This window comes from Zingiber officinale, chromosome 4A (genome assembly GCF_018446385.1).
Source record: "Zingiber officinale cultivar Zhangliang chromosome 4A, Zo_v1.1, whole genome shotgun sequence".
Classification (NCBI taxonomy): Eukaryota; Viridiplantae; Streptophyta; class Magnoliopsida; order Zingiberales; family Zingiberaceae; genus Zingiber; species Zingiber officinale.
Genome location: NC_055992.1, coordinates 146763382 through 146778172, shown reverse-complemented (window position 1 = coordinate 146778172; position 14791 = coordinate 146763382). Strand labels below are relative to the sequence as shown.

Sequence of the window (14791 nt, the reverse complement as noted above, 5' to 3'; positions counted from 1 at the left end):
GGCATCGCTATTTGCCAATTGCCAATCACTAATCGTCAATCGATTGACAGTGCTTTCTTAAGAGAATAGAATGTTTCAAAATCGATTGAGGCAATCGATTGGAAGCTAAGCAATTAATTGATATGACTCACCAATCAATTGGTCAAGCAAAAAATAGTCGTTCTGCAGGTTTGAATGGTCAGATTTGACATGACAATCGATTGGGGATAAGGTCAATCTATTGGGAGGCATTTTCCATCTCGAACAACATCTATATAAAGGGGATTTCGAGGAGGATTCTCATCGCCAGTTCTTGAGAGTTTGGAGAGAAAGTGTTATTACATTTCCTACCACCAAGAGGCAACCAAAGCAAGAAAAGTGTAAGCAAAGTAAGATTTTTCATTATAGAATCGTTTTTGATTTCTTTCATAATAGTATTTTCTTTTCTTGTTGTGTTCTTGTAAAAACAAGTTTGTACGAGGCTTCTCTGCCTCCGGAACGTTTTCGAGAAGAAGGGCGTACATAGTGGAAGTGATCGTTAGAGTGGACCCTTGGATTAGTCGTCTTAAGGAAGCAAATGCCAAGTAAAATCTTAGAGTTGTGCATGTGGAGTCGAAGTTGATAAAAGTTTGTTCATCACATTCAACGATGAGAAGCGATCAGAGTTATTAACACCCCTCTAGCTCGCACAGGTTCTAACAAAAAAAAGATACAAAAAAAAAGGAAAGAGACATTTACAGAATAGCTAAAAATGAGAGAGAAAAAGTCAATAGATGTTATCGAAATAAGCATTAAAGATAAATATGATAGGGTACTAATAAATGATGAGAAAATAAAAGAGCGATGAAATATGTATTTTTACCAATTTTTTAATGAAATTTTACTTAGTTAATTCATGATAAGTATGGAACTTTAAATTGATGAGTATAGAACTTTAAATTTTAATGTAGAATTTAAACTTTTAAAGTAGAATAAGTTTTAAATGAATTGTAAAATAAAAAATAGTTGGATTAGATGATATTTCGATTGAGGTACAGAAGTGTTGGGTAAATAAAGTATGGATGATAAAAACAGTAGATATTTTCGTTCATTATGTAAAATAGTATGTTAATTTTGTAAACAGAATTTTTTTTTTCAGTATATAAATTAAAAAAAATAACTATTTTTAATTTCTCCTTGAAAAGTTTTTGCAGGTTTGAATCTTAAATACTTTTTAAAATATGAGATATTATTCGATAGTGATGGTAGATTTATTTTTAGAATTATTTTTTAAAAAATAATAATAATAAATTTGGAATTAAATACACTTGAGATATTAAATTTTATATAAAAATAATTAAAATTAAAATTAATAAAATTTTTGATAATGTTTAAAGATTAAATAATTTATATTTTATTAATTTTAAAAACTATTATTAAAACTTGAATATATAATTTTATTAGTAATTTTACTTCTAAAAAATTAGAAGAAAAAATTATTTTATAAAAAATTAATATTTACTTTTTAAAAATATATATATATATATATATATATATATATATATATATATATATATATATATATTTTAAAAAGATTGCCTAGGCCTCTGGAAGAGTCGAGACGGCACTGTGCGGTCTAAATCTCATGGTCTTAAATATTTCTCGGGATTTTTTTTTAATCACGTGATTCAAAAAAAAACATTAAATATACCACATTAATACATTCATAAAATTTTTTGTCACGATTCTCACTAATCAGGATATATACAGAATTATATATAGAGTGAAGGCGTAGGTAGGATATGAGTATGGCGTCCTGTAGGGTGACGAAGGTGCGGGAGGAGCTCCTAGTACCATTCGAGCCCACGCCGTGCGCCACGCTCCCTCTCTCTTCCATCGACCACGCCCTGGGGTTGGCGTTTATGGTACAGATGATCTCCGTGCACCCATACAATAACCGTGAGCACCGTCTTCATGGTTCGTCATTAACGGCGGCGAAGGTCCTCCGGGAAGCCTTGGCCAAGGCTCTTGTCCCGTACTACCCCGTAGCAGGCCGCCTTGTCTACTCCGACGGCGGCCATGTGGAGGTGACCTGCAACGGCGAGGGCGTATGGTTTGTGGAGGCGGCAGTAACAAATGACAGCCTGGGCAACATGAACGAATGGGAGTCGATCCCTGACAGCATCGTCAAAGAGGAGTTGCTTCCGAGTAGTCCCGCTTACATGAAGCAAGAGGAGATGATACTGATGATGCAGGTTTGTTAAGATATATATATATATTTATATATTTCGTAAGCTTCTTGATCGTATGCTCTCTGTTGGATAAGAAATTATGGGAGAAGAAATAAAAAGATTATAGAAAAAAAATATATAGAGAGGAGGAGAATCTCTACGTGGAGGAGAATAAAACAAAAAACTCAATTTATTTCATTATATTTGTCACTTTAGTTGAGCGGCTAAAGAAATTATCAACCTTATAGTCTTTATTCGGGCAACGGAAGCAAACACTTCTTCGTAGTCAATGTTGTCCTTTTATTTGTAGCCTTTTGCTACAAGTCGCGCTTTGTACTTTTCTATTTCTCCTTTAGCATTTTTCTTTACTTTATAAACCCACTTCACACCAATGGATTTGTGGCCATCGGGCAAAGTAGTAAGATGTCAAGTTTCATTCTTCTCAATTGTCTTCATCTCTTTATCCATGGCTTTCTTCCATTTGCTATCTTTAATAGCTTCTTCAAAAGATACAATCTCTTCATTAGCATAAAGACAAATGAGATTAAGTGGAGTTGTCACCTCATATAATTCTTGAAGACTCCTTATCTTTTGTGGTGGAGGATTTTCTTCATCCAAGGATGATGTAGAAGTAGGCGACGGTGGTGGAGTTGGTTCTTTCTCCTTCATTTGTTCTTCTTCTTTAATCATCATCATATTAGTACTCTAATTCCAAGCACTATTTTCTTGAAATTTAACATCTCTACTTATGATAACCATTCTGTTCACTGGATTATAGAGTCTGTAAGCCTTCGATCTTGCATCGATAAGCTTTTGTCATCAAGTTTCGTTCTTCTTGATCCGGAATATGTGCATAGACCATACACCCGAAAATCTTCAAATGAGATACACATGGCTTGTATCCGGTCCATGCTTCTTGAGGTGTGATTCCTTCTAGATTCCTTATAGGAGATCTATTTAGCAAATACACCGCACAGTTTATGGCTTTGACCCAAAATTCTTTAGGCACTTCTTTCATTTTTAGCATACTTTGAACCATGTCAAGAATAATTCGGTTCTTCCTTTCAGCAACTCCATTTTATTGAGGGGAGTAAGGTGCGGTTAAAGGCCTCCAGATGCCATGATTTTTGCAGAAGTTTTTACTTTTAAGGTGAATTCACGACCACGATCTGACCGCATTGCCTTGATAGTATAGCCGGATTGATTTTCTACCAATCCTTTGAATTCCTCAAACTTCTCAAAAGCATCATCTTTATTCATCAAAAGATAAACTAAAGTTTTTCTGTTGAAATCATCAATAAAGGTTAGAAAATATCGACAACCTCCAAAGGAGGTCGGAGTGATTGGCTCACATATGTCTGTATGAATGAGTTCAAGAGGCTTCTTAGCTTGGTTGTGCGATTCATTCGAAAAACTTGCTCTAGGGTGTTTTCCCAGAACACACCCTTCATAAATATCATCTTGAGCATTAATATGAGGAAGACCATTCACTATTCCTTTGCTTGAGAGAAGCTTTAGAGTTCTGAAGTTCATATGCCCGTACCTCATATGCCATAGTCATGTATTATTCTTTATGCATGCACTTAAACATTTTGCAGTAACATGTTTAATATCAAGAGAAAACATCCTATTTTTAGACATAGGAATATGAACAATAAGTTTGTTTTGCTTTCTCAAATGAAGACTACCATCTTTTAGTTGCATATTAAAACCTTTCTCAAGAAATTGTTCAAGACTAATAATATTTGTTTAAATGTCAGACACATAATAAACATTGGTGATGTATGTGTTAGCTTCATCTTTAAGTTTGATGAGAATCTTACCAACGCCTCTTACTTGGATTTTGGACGCGACTCGAAACAAGACTTGTCCATTCACCATTTCATCCAACTTGGCAAACATATATTTACGCCCGCAGATATGATTGCTTGCCCCGGAGTCTAAATACCACAAATCCTTGGTTGTGGAATCTCCATCCTTTCTTGCTAACAAAACTACATCATTGTCATTGCCTTCTTTTGATGCATAATTAGCATTTCTTTGCACATTATTAGAGCGGCATTCCATTGCATAATGTCCAAATTTGTTGCAAGTATAACATCTTACATTTCTTTTGTCATACCTTTGGTCTCTATCTTGATTGTTGTTTTTACTTCTTCCTCGGCCTCAAGCAGAGCCCCTGCCACGGCCTCTACCTCGGCCACGTCCACGGAAGTCACCACGGCCACCTTCGTTTTCTTGCGAACCTTCAGTCTTTGACTCTTCTTTCTAGTCAATAATCGTGAGCTTGGTTTGTAGAGTCTGCTCCATAGGCTCTCTCCGTCTTCGCATTCTTGCTTCATGAGTTTGTAGAGAGCTTAATAGTTCTTGCACCTTGATTTCTTTCACATCTTTTGATTCTTTTATGGCCGCAACTACATAGTCATACCTTGGCTCCAACGAGCGTAGAATTTTCTCTACGACGCGACTATCTTCAATGTCATCGTCATTTCTTTTCAATTGGTTGACAATTACCAATACCCTTGTAAAATAGTCTAATACACTTTCGGACTCTTTCATCTTCAACGATTCAAATTCTCCTCTCAGGATTTGAAGGCGAATACTTTTTGCCCTTTCATCGCCTTTGTATGCTACTTGTAGGATCTTCCATGCCTTTTTGGAAGTTGTAGCTTCGGCTACTTTCTCAAAAGTATCTTCATCAAGAGCTTTATAGATAAAGAAAGAGCTTTATTATCTTTTCTCTTTTGTTCCACCATTGTCGTCCTCTGTGCCTCCGTTTGGTTGACTTATTCTTGAGGCCCTTTATAGTCTTTTTCAACAATATCCCACAAGTCTTCGCTCTCCAGTAAGACATTCATTTGGATATACTCCAATTACCATACTTCAAATCAGCAAGATGAGGGATAGGAAGCATCGACATGACTCTGATATCATTTTGTTGGAAAAGGAATTATGGGAGAAGAAATAAAAGGATTATAGAAGAAAAAATGTGGAAGAGGAGGAGAATTTTTACGTGGAAGAGGAGGAGAATAAAATAAAAAAAATTTAACTTCCTTCATTCATGAAAAAAAATACATATTTATAGATTTATTGGATAAACATCAATTTGAGATAATCATGACTCTTATTTTTTATTATTATTATTTTATCTCCACAAAACTCTTGTTCCTGTCATGATTGTCATCTCATCCATTCTATCTCTATCCACTACCACATCATTTATTCTATTCTATCTATAATTAAATTTATTTTTTAGCATACTCTATGATATTATCTACATTGAGGAGGCAACTAAGTAGGACTACATTCAAGTGATTTTCGTACGACAATATCTTCCACTTGTAATTTTATAATCTGTTGCATATATTTTTAATACGAGACCTTAATTATAATTAATCATAATAATTCTCCATGTGAAATACCTAGAGCATCACCTCGAGAGTTTATCAAGTTCCCCATGCGACCACATCTTAACCATAGCTCTGATATTGTTGACCGATGAAATTTATATTCGTAAAATTTCAATCTCCGTTAAGTGTATCTTTTTCACTGTGTTGGGATATATAAAATAAAATTTTATCTCTTTCTGTATTTATTTTTCCAAATCAATCAGTCGGTTGGTTGTTAAGTAAAGTAATGCATGTAGTTGCCAAAAAAAAAAACAAAAAGTTCTCTGAATAACACTTCTTGTGCAATTTAGAATTCTTTCTACTAAGATTTTTTTTACAATCATAGATCATTATCAAATATTTATTGATAGTAAATTAATTAAATGTGCATGCATAGGTGACTCATTTTCAGTGTGGTGGATTTATTGTCGGACTCAAATTCAATCACTTGGTGTTCGATGGCCTCGGTTTTGGACAATTTTTAAAAGCTATCGGTGAGATTGCTTGCGGCCAAACTCATCCCTCTGTCAATCCGATCTGGCATAGAGAGGTCTTCTCAGACCCTCCAATGCTCTCGAAGTCAGATTCATTATTTATCACAACTAAGTTTGGCATTGTGAATTCCACATATGATTTCTCAATTCAAACAATTAGAAGACTGAAGGAACAAATCGCAAAAGAGACATCCAATATTCAATTCACCACCTTTGAAATCGTGGCTGCAATTATATGGAAATGTCGAACACAAGCAATCGATGCCATAGGAGATGTTTCTCTTGGCTTTGTAGCTGACGTTCGTCATTTATTAGATCAGTTGCCAGAGGCGCGAGGCTACTATGGAAATTGCATCTATTTATTAACCGTCACAGCAACTAGTGAGCAAATCATGAAGGCGTCAATTGCAGAATTGGTGAGGTTGATTAGAGATGCTAAAGAAAGTTTACCCGCAAGGTTTAAGGAATGGGCTTCAGGCAACTTCAAGGAAGATACATATAAGATGTCAATTAGCTACAATAATTTGGCTTTGTCAGACTGGAGATGGATAGAGTTTTATGAAACTAACTATGGATGGGGAAGACCCCATTCTATTTGGCCTATAATACATGACTCTCCCCTTGCTGGTGGCATCATTCTAAAGCAGCCTTTGCCTAAGGACGGTGTGCGTTTTGAAGGACCATCAGTCATGAAGGAGCATGAGCAAAGATTTATGAATGAGATTAATAAATGCATAAACTTTAGCTAATGTTATGTTGGAAATTATCTCATAATTATGGGCAAATAATGATTTTCCACTTGAGTGGAGGATCATCCTACCAAAGATTGTTGCAACTGGTTTTACTTTGAATAATATAATAAAATGACTATCATATGTATATTTGCATTCTATGTAAGTTACTTGAGCGTATTGTCAAAAACAATCTTGTTTAGCAAAGGTAAAATGTTATGGCCATTTTTGAAATTGTTACGTGTACATTTATAACTAACACTTGCTTCTAGTATTGACTCGATGATGTTCCAAATTAAAGTTAGGTATTAATGTTAGTGTCATCCTACCTTGAGTAGTAGTGTTCGAGCATATTATTTTATAGGTTTGGCAAATGAGTTAAATTAGGTCTGTCTATATGTTTAATGTGTGTTAAGTTGCGTAAGGACTTGATAGAACAAACACAAAGCTTGTGGATCATAACATGGCGTGGTGAGTTTGTGTGTTTCGATGGCTTAAGATATGTTAGAGATTAAAGAAGGATGGAATGATATGATGTTTTTGAGATTCAATAAATGGTACGCATGCAAGGAGCGGAAAGGGAATTGAATTTGAACTTAGAAGCAAGTAACATCCTTCCTAATATGCATCATAAAAGTGCAATTTACTATTAATTAGTCAAATATTTTTAAAACTGAACACAACTAGTCAAATATTATTCAAAAGAACATATAAGTAGTGAAATGTGCATTACATAATGTTGCAAAATAAAAAACTACATAGTCGATGATGGAGGCAGGGGAGGTGGTGGAGGAGGTCGAATTGAAGAGTATGTTGGTGGAGGCTAGAATGAGAAGCCTGGAATGACCTGTTGAAGTTGGTGCAATAATGCTTCAAAGTTTTGATGCTACTCACGTATAGTCAGATTCTGTTCATCGATTGTTTTCTGCAGAGTTGTAAATTTTCCATATTCATCATGATGTTTTGAACTGATGTTTGTGGCTCTAGAACCACCCACTATAGATAGTTTAGGTAATGGACCTAAACCCTTCACATAACGAGACCGTGAGCCTAAGACTTGCGTCATGATATTGACATCCTTTGGCTGGCGTACATTATCAACCGTAGAGGTGAACTCTTCACTTTCTGATTGAGTCAATCGAAGATCTACCATTTCAGCCTAAAAAAATGTTAGTATGAAAAATAATGGATTAATGAATTTAAATTTTATGAATAAATACATCAACGATATGTAAAAAAGTTATAAACAAATTAATCATCAAATATACAAATAAATAACCAAATGTTATTTCATTTTACATTAATTCGATTAAGCAGAAGAAATTATGTGAAGTACATATCAACTATATATGCAGACAACACAATCAAAATACAATTGGATCAAGTAGCAACTATTATGTATAAATATTCATTAAACAGAATTCTTAAAACAAAATATTAAGAAACATGCAAGCACTGTTAACATAATTAATTAGTTAACAGTCAAGTAAACATATTTTCTATGAGTGACTTTAAAATGGGTGAGTATATGATATTGAAAATTTGTGCTTCAGATTGAGTATATGAGATACTTGATCTCGATTTTTTTTCTCTCTCCTTTCTTTCAAATGAAACATAACGTAAGGGATATTCCATCTTTGATTCTTGTATCAACGATGCTTGAGCTATGTTATGGCCTTTTCTAATTGAAATTATGCTTAAATACACAGATGGTCTATTCTACTATAGGAAATTACTTTATTATTTTGTTTATTGAAAGATATAGTCAAATGAGAAGTAAACATCAATGTGTCTCTTGAAGATGTTATTGACAATAACAATTAGATAGCTAGTTTGTACTCAACAGATAATGGAATCCAAAGTATTAAATACTTGAGCATTCTCTTTTACTGAGGACAATGCTAGAAATGCTTGTGAATAATGGAATCCAAAGTATTAAATACTTACATGTTTTTGTGCAGCCCAATCATTCTTCCATTGTCCTCCTTTGTGAAAAAAATTTCTCGAATGTGTCGATCACACTCGGAAGCTCTCCCGTCACAGGATCAGCGTTAAAAAATGAAACAATTTGTTATCATATAAATTGTGATAAGAAATTTTATTTTCAAATAAAACTTACAGCTGTGTGATAATGTTAAACCTAAGTTTTCGATCCATGTGCACCTTCAAGTGGCCTATTAAACCGATTATTAGTATTCTTTTCAGATATTTCCTATAAAAAAAAGATAATATTAGTCCAAGTAACAATAAAAAAATATTTATCAACTAAATTTAACTATTACTAACCATTTGTTTTTTTGTGCCAAAATAATTACAAAGAAAATCCCAATCATCTTGGCTTACTCCCTTGTACGGCTTCCTTTTTGGTGAATCTTTATTTCCAAATCCCCCGAGTTGTTTCCAATGCCTCCTCATCTTACACCTTCCTTCTCGAATAGCTCTCATGGCAAGCCGCTCTACCTCCGTCATCACCAAGTTCATCTTTTCATATTCAAATTTGTTCTGCCAAAAAAATTCATAAATACATAAATTATTATATAATAAGAACATAATACATTAAAGAACATAATGTAATTTCCCAATCTTACATCAAGACGGACAAATATGAGTTGTTTTTCGGCCAAAGAGACATCCTCCCAACTCGTAATACGAGGAGATATTGTGTCTCGAACTATTTGAGCTATCAAGTTATTAAACCATTTTCCATTTTCTCCAAGACTACCTCCGGTATGCTCTTCAAATTCAACCTTCAATTTATCTTTTTTTTTGCTTTTTTAATGCCTTCTCGAGAACTCTACTACAAGATTGTTGTCTCCATATCGTTTGTTTACCTCTTCCATCCCTCCTGATCCACCCTCATTAGCACCTGAACTACTACCATCCAAACTAGACATCCTGTAAAAAAAATAATAATAACATGAATAAATGAATGCATTGATAAATCATGAATAAATGGACTATATATACAACATGAATAGAATAAACAAATATTAATTCATATAAATATATTTCTTAATTCTTCTGAAGTTGTGCCATTAGTTTCAATGTCAATACTATCATCATCGTCAATTTCAACAGTACTGTCATATTCTTCTAATGTGTCATCTTCAAAATCATCGTCATCAACTACAAAATCACCTATATTTTGCTGCAACTGATCGATATTGATAACCTCGGTTGGTTCGATATCATCACGATGGAAGCTGACATTCTCTAACTCTGATAATTCTACCACTAACTGCAATGGTTGCGAATTAAGTTCTTGCACTACGTGAGCATCAGTAGTAGTTTTGTCAACATCATTTTCAACTTCAATATTTGGATAGTCCCACACATTATGTGGGGCATAAGCTTGCACCAATTTCCACATTGGGTCATTCTTGATATCATTCAAGTAATGCTGTAAAATACCGAAAAAAAGGGCGAATAATGATAAGGAAATTTTTCAAAATTTTTAGAAATTTTCTGAGAATTTTTCGGAGCTCGTATGGACGAGTTTACGGGGATAAAAACGGGGCCCGGGAAAGCCTATTTAGGCTACCCATTTAAGTGAGGAAAAGTTGATTTTTATTTATTTACTTTTCCTTTCTTATTTCTTTTCTCCCTCATTTTTAAAAAATTTCCCCGCGTGCCATTCTTCTTCTCCTCCGCCGAATTCACCCGTGCCCTAACCTCCTTGCGCCGGCGGTTACCTCTTCCTCTCCGATCGAACGCCGACCAAGCTTCTTCTTCCCCTCTCTTCCTGTAAAATACCGAAAATAGGCGAATATTAATAAGGGAATTTTTCGGAATTTTTGGAAATTTTCCGAGAATTTTTCAGAGCTCGTATGGACGAGTTAACGGGGATCGGAACAGGGCCCGGAAAAGCCTGTTTAGGTTACCCGTTTAAGAGAGGAATTTCTTCTTTTATAATTCCTTTTCTTTTTCTTTTTAATTAATTCTTTTTCTGCCGAAACCCTATTCTTTCCCTTTGCTCGCGATTTTTGCCTTCACAGCCGCAAACCTCTTCTCTTCCCCGTCGCCACCACTGCCCTAACCGCCGATTCTTCTCCGCCGTCGGCGCCATTTTTTCTCTTCTTCTCTCACCCGGCGACGCCTGACCGCCTGCTCTCTGCCCACCGGCGCTGACGCCGAGCACCGTTCGTTTCCCCCTCTTCCACAGCCCTAGCACCGACCACCAGTGCCCTAGCCGTGCGTACCCGGCGCTGCCGCCGGCCGAGTTCTTCCTTCCCGCACGAAACAGTGCAGCGACAGCCGCTCCTCCCCGCTGCATACGTTGATCCCGACTCCTCTGTGCCGGCACCCGAGCCCTAGAGCCGACGGCCACCTTGTGCCCTAGTGCTCTTTGCCATTGATCAAGTCCACGGTGAGGTTTTGTTTGGTTGGAAATTTAGTAGGTGCAAGGATTTTTATTTTTGATCCGGTTTGCTTGTGGTGTGCTTTGGTCCAGTGATTCACCTGGTTGCCAGTAGCAACGATCTTGGCAGAGGATCATCAAAAGAGGGGCTGTGAGGAAGAGGTAAGGTTAGATTGTTGTTTGGATTTGTAATCTTTAATTTTTATCCAACCTTGGATCAATTGAGTTGTGGCTGAAAGGTTGTTGTTTGTGGTGTTCTTGATCAAGCAACTCATCCTTGTTTCCAGTAGCTGGTTTTATTTCGACATCTACAATAGTTGATTGAGGTAAGGTGTAGTAATTTTGATTCATGATGTATGAATGAATTGGGTTTATGTGTTGATCAGAGATTTGCCCTAATTTAGGGTTAGAGAGTTATTTAGCTATTTATGAGAATGTAGCTAAATAAAAATATATGTAATTGGTAATACAAGATCTTGACGCGAGACGAGCATCTCGGAGTCAGAATTGGACATTTCTATTGGAGGCGGGTACTTTTGACTTATGTCATTTGATATGCTTAGTAATTAAATTAACATGTTGTATTAATTGTGTTTCTTATCTGTTTCGGTTAATCACTACCCAAATCTTACATGCTTGATTGATTGATTGGTTTTGCATCTCAGGTATATTTTACCTGTTTATACATGCTTATAGGGGTAGTGATATGCCATGCTTGACCATGTTCAGGACCTAGGTTTTATACCTTCTGTATACCTTTGGATTCGTTGACCTTTGATGCATTTTTATATATATGTGGATTAGGTCAGGATATTCTTGTGGTTAGTGCCATGCACCATTTGCATGATTGCATGCTGTGCGATAGTCCGCTCCATTATTGTTGAGCACATTGCCAGTTACATGGATCTGCACACACCACCACTCATGGGTTAGTGGTCGCAGCGTGTGTAGCGGCAGACAGTACTCTGTTAGGCACCGTTGGTCCGCTCATGGGTAGTGTGACGCAGCGTTATCCGCAGGGATTCCTCCCGTCTTTGAGTACCGGGAGTTGAGAGCATTGCTCCCCCATCTATGATTTGGGGTAGGAGGATAGGTGTACTCGACAAGATCCCGCCCACTCGGTCACTCAGGAGTAGTGACGACAGAGTGTACGGTTGTCACAACCCTACCCACTCGGCCTCACTTTTATGAGATGATCGATGGCGTCAAGGGTGACCAGATGTCATCATTGCATCATATGCACGATGCATTTATTGTTTGTGTTTGTGTTTGCTGCATTTATATGCTGCATATTGTTTGGATACCTATGTTTGACATGCATACAGGATTTCCTTATCCCTCGGACTGTTTGACCTTATACTCAGGACCTGGTTAGTACAATTTTCTCCTGTTTATTTCAGATGCATTCTTATCTTTCTTATCAGGAGACTGTACGCATGATTAGTGCTAGGTGTTGTTTCTTTACTTTGCATATCAACTGTACCTGCTGAGTGTTGGACTCACCCCGCCTCCATTGTTGATATTTTCAGGTTGATGCTGTCAGGAGGGAGTTCCAGTCGCTAGTCCTCACTACACGTAGTGCTGGTCCTGCAGACCTCCAGGATATGTTTGGTTTTCTTTGGTTTCTTTCTGTTCTAGACTGTTTGAACTCGTTATGTTCTGGATTTATTTGCTTATGGACATGATATAGATTTTATTATATCGATGGATTTGGATTTGGTTTTTATTCTACTACATGCCTGCCTGGTTGGCAGAAGAGGTGAGTTCGTCGGTTTTGAGCTTTACGAGTGTAGTTGAGTAGGGTGGTTTTTGAGTCAGAGTATTATTACTGCGTGGTTGTGTCAGCCAGAGGCTGAATATATATATATAAACTGCGTGGTGATTGATTTTTATTACTGTTATGATTCCAGCCGTCTGTGGCTGAGTATTTAGTGCTTGTAGAAATTTTTTGATTGTCCGCCGTACATGGGAGATGCTGCCGAAATTTTCTAGGACAGGGACTCCTCTGGGGCGTGACAATTTAGTGGTATCAGAGCACAATTTTACGATCTTTTGTTTTCGTATTTAGGATGTTTGGGATAACCTGATACAAATTTATTTACTTGGTATCAGAGCGCCAAGTTTGGCGATACTTGTGGATTTTTGTATTATGGATTTTCGGGATTTATCTGATACCAATTTATTTGGTATCAGAGCGGGTTATGATACCTGCTTTTGGGTGTTCTGGAAATTTATCGAATACCTGTTGTTGGTATTCTGGATATTTGGGTTAGCCAGGTTTGCGAGTCAAACTGGGCATTATCGGATTTTCGATATGGTTATGTTTCGGATTTCTGTTTCGGATTTATTTGGATTTCCGGCGATATGTACGTTCGGAATTTTGAGGTCAAATTGGGGACTGGACAGCGACGGAACATCTCCAGACAGCAAATAGGTATGTTGTTATTTTATGTTGGTTATATTGGTATTGATATCTGTAATTTAATTTAACAGATATGAGACGATCTACTCGTATTGCTGCGAGACGTGGTGCTGGACGACCACGTGCGAGGACCACGGGATCTCTGGATATGCCAGAGATACCCGCTGTTAGTGAGCCTGTCAGTCAGGGACAGACTCAGGATGCAGCGGGAGCATCGGGCTCTCAAATCCCGATAGCTCCTGTAGAGATACCTACTTTGGCCACACCGACGGTATCCACGCCTACCCTGTTTACAGTACCATCAGGGGTACCATTGGTGTACCCGACATCCGCTCCAACAGCCTCGACGATTCGGCCACCACCACTTGATCTACATGTATCCTATACCTGGCACTGTACCCCGTGCCTATGGTAGCAGCAATGCTCCACATCCGTACCTTTTCCCACTGCACTCCATTGCCACCACTTTTGTTCCCCAGGCAGTCGGCTTATGCTCCAGTATATACAGAAGACCGGGAGTTTCTCCTCCGGTTTATTCCGCGGTACCACTGTAGTTCCACCAGTTCCTGCAGCCATCCCGACACGGATCATCGATATTGTTGCTGCACGAGCTAGGATTCCAGCATTGGTCGAGTCGATGAAGACTCACTTCACTCTTTTCCGGAGATCTCGATCCGAGTATGGCTCTGTCATGGATAGAGAATATGGAGCAGACTTTCTTCTATATGGCTTGCTCCGAGTGGGAGAAAGAAGAGCTGGTCGCTTATCATTTACGGATGAAGCTAATGCCCGTGGGTTACTCACTTATTATTGGTGAGCGTCACATGGACCAGTTCAGAGGCTTTGAGAGCCGCTTTTCCACCGCCCTATCGATGGCTCGCCAGATTTTATGAGTCCGAGGCGAATAACCGCCAAAGGACCGAGTATAATGTAATTCCTCCGGTTGGCTCCGTTTTGTCGAGTTAGTATGCGAGCACGGAACTCGCATGATGCAGTTATATAGGGATTGGATGGTTATCTGCATGTACGACTTGCCGGATTAGGGATTACATCTTACTCGATGCATTGAATCGAGCTTTGATGATAGAGTTAGCTCGATGACATATCCGGACAGAAAAGAAAGCATACTGGTTAGACATCCGGCAGTCCAGCAGACTCAGCGATGTGACAGCCTCGTGAGTAGTCGCAGACAACAGTCGAGTTCTTCGG

The 14791-nt window shown here is 37.5% G+C and overlaps 1 protein-coding gene across 1 annotated transcript; it reads left to right on the top strand.

Annotated features, from left to right (window-relative positions):
- The first annotated feature begins 1732 nt into the window (after positions 1–1732).
- On the top strand, positions 1733–6951 carry LOC121971598 (acyl transferase 4-like). Its single transcript, XM_042522934.1, has 2 exons — positions 1733–2213; positions 5976–6951. Exons 1-2 carry the CDS (start codon positions 1761–1763, stop codon positions 6819–6821), a joined length of 1299 nt encoding a protein of 432 aa, XP_042378868.1. The 5' UTR covers positions 1733–1760; the 3' UTR covers positions 6822–6951.
- Positions 6952–14791: the final 7840 nt, after the last annotated feature.

Excerpts from the sequence above, each read along its gene's own strand:
- LOC121971598 (XM_042522934.1), top strand. The coding sequence starts at position 1,761 with ATGAGTATGGCGTCCTGTAGGGTGACGAAGGTGCGGGAGGAGCTCCTA. Across the intron at positions 2,214-5,975 it reads AGATGATACTGATGATGCAG|GTGACTCATTTTCAGTGTGG; the intron begins GTTTGTTAAGAT and ends GTGCATGCATAG.